This window comes from Setaria italica, chromosome II (assembly GCF_000263155.2).
Source record: "Setaria italica strain Yugu1 chromosome II, Setaria_italica_v2.0, whole genome shotgun sequence".
Lineage (NCBI taxonomy): Eukaryota > Viridiplantae > Streptophyta > Magnoliopsida > Poales > Poaceae > Setaria > Setaria italica.
This window is the reverse complement of record NC_028451.1, coordinates 44,694,270-44,697,053: the sequence shown is the minus strand read 5'-3', so window position 1 is coordinate 44,697,053 and position 2,784 is coordinate 44,694,270. Positions and strand designations below refer to the sequence as shown.

General features: G+C 57.2%; 1 protein-coding gene across 1 annotated transcript; it reads right to left on the bottom strand.

The window, feature by feature from the left end:
- Positions 1-209: 209 nt before the first annotated feature.
- LOC101782362 (LOB domain-containing protein 37) lies at positions 210-1,356 on the bottom strand. Its single transcript, XM_004958124.3, has 2 exons — positions 1,084-1,356; positions 210-971 (listed from the first exon to the last, which is right to left on the bottom strand). The coding sequence occupies exons 1-2, from the start codon at positions 1,304-1,306 to the stop codon at positions 502-504; spliced, it is 693 nt and encodes a 230-aa protein (XP_004958181.1). The 5' UTR covers positions 1,307-1,356; the 3' UTR covers positions 210-501.
- Positions 1,357-2,784: the final 1,428 nt, after the last annotated feature.

Genomic DNA, 2,784 nt, shown 5'->3' with positions numbered 1-2,784 from the left:
GCCCACTTGGATTTTAAGTAACACGCCACCCGACCGATCAGCGACTTTGTTAAGCTATCATCGACAAAGGAGCTAGTGCAGTTCCGGGTCGGACATGTTGGGGGATAATGCACGGATTGATTGGGGTTGCTGGCCAACACTAACCTCGCTTTGGATAAGCTGATCGGGGCGCCGCGCTGCTGAGGATAAGATCGACGCAGCCGAGCTAGTAGCTTTTACTTTTCTTTACAGTTTTATTCAGCGATCGATCGATCGAGCGGTGCTGCTGCTTGCCAAAAGAGCGGGGAAGAAACAAAAGAAATTGTAGTTAACGGACGGCGGCTGGGCTGCAGGCGGAGCTGCCGGCACCGGCGCTCGACCGTCGGCGGTTTCTACGCACGCGCCCCAAAAGGAAGAAGACTACGGATACCTCGCCGGCGAGGGGCTAACCAAACATTTTTCGCCGGGATCCAGCACAGTACACCGCATGATCGAACGCTTAGCTAGCCGTCTAGCTAAATCTCAGACAAAAAGGTTCAGCAGCTCGGGCTCCCTCCCGCCGCCGCCGCCGCTCGTCGTCGTCACGGACTCCTCCGAGGTCATCGACGGGGTGCCGGGCCGCCTCGGCCGCCGCTCCCCGGGCGCCGGCGGGGACCCGGGGCTGAGACACAGCCCGAGGTCGCACGACGGCTCCGGTGCGCCGCCGGCCACCGCGACGGGCGCCCCCACGTTCAGCACCCTCCCCGTCGCCCGCTTCGCGGCCGAGAACGTCGAGCACCCCGCCGCCCGCCTCGCCGTGAAAGCGAACGATCCGTCGGCCGCGGGGACGCCGCCGTCGAGCTCCGGCAGCGGGCGGATGCCGCCGCCGCGGAGGACGGTCTCCACAGCCGCCTGGCAGAGGTGCCAGCTCCCGGCACCGAGCAGACCCACGGCGCCGCTCACCGGGTTGATCGTCCGCCCCGCCGCCTCGTACAGCAGGGACTGGAACACCGCTGCATCCACAAGCAACAACCACAGGTATCGTAAGCACACTCGATCATCGTACGGAGAACCGCGCACTAAAGTAGAGTTAGCAGCGCATCCACCATGGGTTCACGATCGTACCAGGGCGCTGCGGCTCGGGGACGGCGGTGAGGAAGGACATGAGCCCGGCGCGGCCGAAGAACTTGGCGACGAAGACGGTGGCGTGGCCCTGCGCCTCGGCGCCCTCGATCCACTGCAGGCACGGCCGCAGCACGCACGCCTCGCTGCACCCCTTCCGCAGCACGCGGCACCCGTTGCAGCTCATCGCCGGCACCACCGCCGTGTCCAGGGGCCCACCTCTCATACAACACCAAAGCCCCGGTCAAGCCCTCGAGCTCCGCCATGGCCACCCGTGGCGCGGAGTATATAAGGGCGGCGCGGCTAAGCAAAGGGCTCGGGTGCGCTAACCACACGGGAGAGTCGGGTTAGCCGCGGTGAGGTTACCAGCCGGCGTACGTGGGTAAGTGGGTTAGCGAAGCGAAGCCGCGCGCCGGGCGGGAAAGGCCTCCCAGGCCGTGTTTAGTTTGGCGAATTTGGGGGTGCTAAATTACTGTTACAGCACTGTAGCACACTGTAGCGTTTCGTTTGTATTTGTGAATTATTGTCCAAATATTGACTAATTAGGCTCAAAAGATTCGTCTCGCAAAGTACAACAAAACTGTGCAATTAGTTTTTAATTTCATCTACATTTAGTACTCCATGCATGTACCGCAAGTTTGATGTGATGGGGAATCTTCTTTTTGCATAGTGTCAAAGTTGGGAGTTGGGAGTAACTAAACATGGCCTCAGTCCCAGCTCCAGGCTCCTGGGGTGCGGGGGGCGGCTCCGTGTCTCCGCATTCGGTCGGGGCGACACCACGCCGACGGATCGGGATCGGGCGGACGCCGCGGGCGCCTCGGGCGGAGCGCCGCGCGCTCGCCCCGTCCTGGTGTGTCGCTCCGCGCCACTCTTTTTCCTCGCGGCTTTGCGGGATGCGTGGATCCGCACATCGGGCGGCCGGTGGGCCACGCCCACGTACGCTCCCCGGTCCGGTCCGGGGCGACGCCCTACGGCCAGGAGCCGTGTGTGCCTCCGTGCGTGGGGTGCGGTTTCCCGCCAGGCGATTGGTGGAGGAGCATGGGGAGTGGTGGGGTGCTCGCTTTTCGGGCTAGGAGTACTTTTCTGGCATGAGGCTACGCGAAGCAGGAACTGAACTTTTTTTAAAGCGGAGAAAAAATAATGCGGGGCGCAAGTGATCTTTTTTTTATACGGGAAACTGACTATGCTTTTAACCGAAAAGAATATATGGTGCTAGAAACTGACCGTACCTAATTTCTGTCGTCAGGTGCCTGATCACCAGATCTCCCTCGCACCACCGAAAGTCTTGGCTCGAGACATGCCAAATCTCCATCGACCAAACATTTGCAACGTAACTATAGGTTAGTCCGAACTAAAATTCATATCACATCGAATATTCGAAATTTAATTAGGAGGATTAAACATGAGCTAATTATAAAACTACTTATACAAATGGAGGTTAATTTCCGAGATGAATCTATTAAGCCTAATTAATTCATAATTAGCATATGTTTACTCTAGCACCACATTGTCAATTCATGGACCAAATAGACTTAATAGATTCGTATTGCAAATTAGCCTCCATCTGTGCAATTAGTTTTATAATTAATTTATATTTAATATTTCTAATTAGTATCTAAACAACATTAGATACGGAGCGGGACCTTAGGTTACGTAGTGTACATGATTTGTTTCGTATTATTACGGAGTAGTATGCTTTGTGTC

What these genes read in the sequence shown, in the direction of transcription:
- LOC101782362 (XM_004958124.3), bottom strand. Translation starts at nt 1,306, where the DNA reads ATGAGAGGTGGGCCCCTGGACACGGCGGTGGTGCCGGCGATGAGCTGC. An exon ending in CCCCGAGCCGCAGCGCCCTG is followed by an intron (nt 972 to 1,083) that starts GTACGATCGTGA and finishes TTGTGGATGCAG; the next exon opens with CGGTGTTCCAGTCCCTGCTG.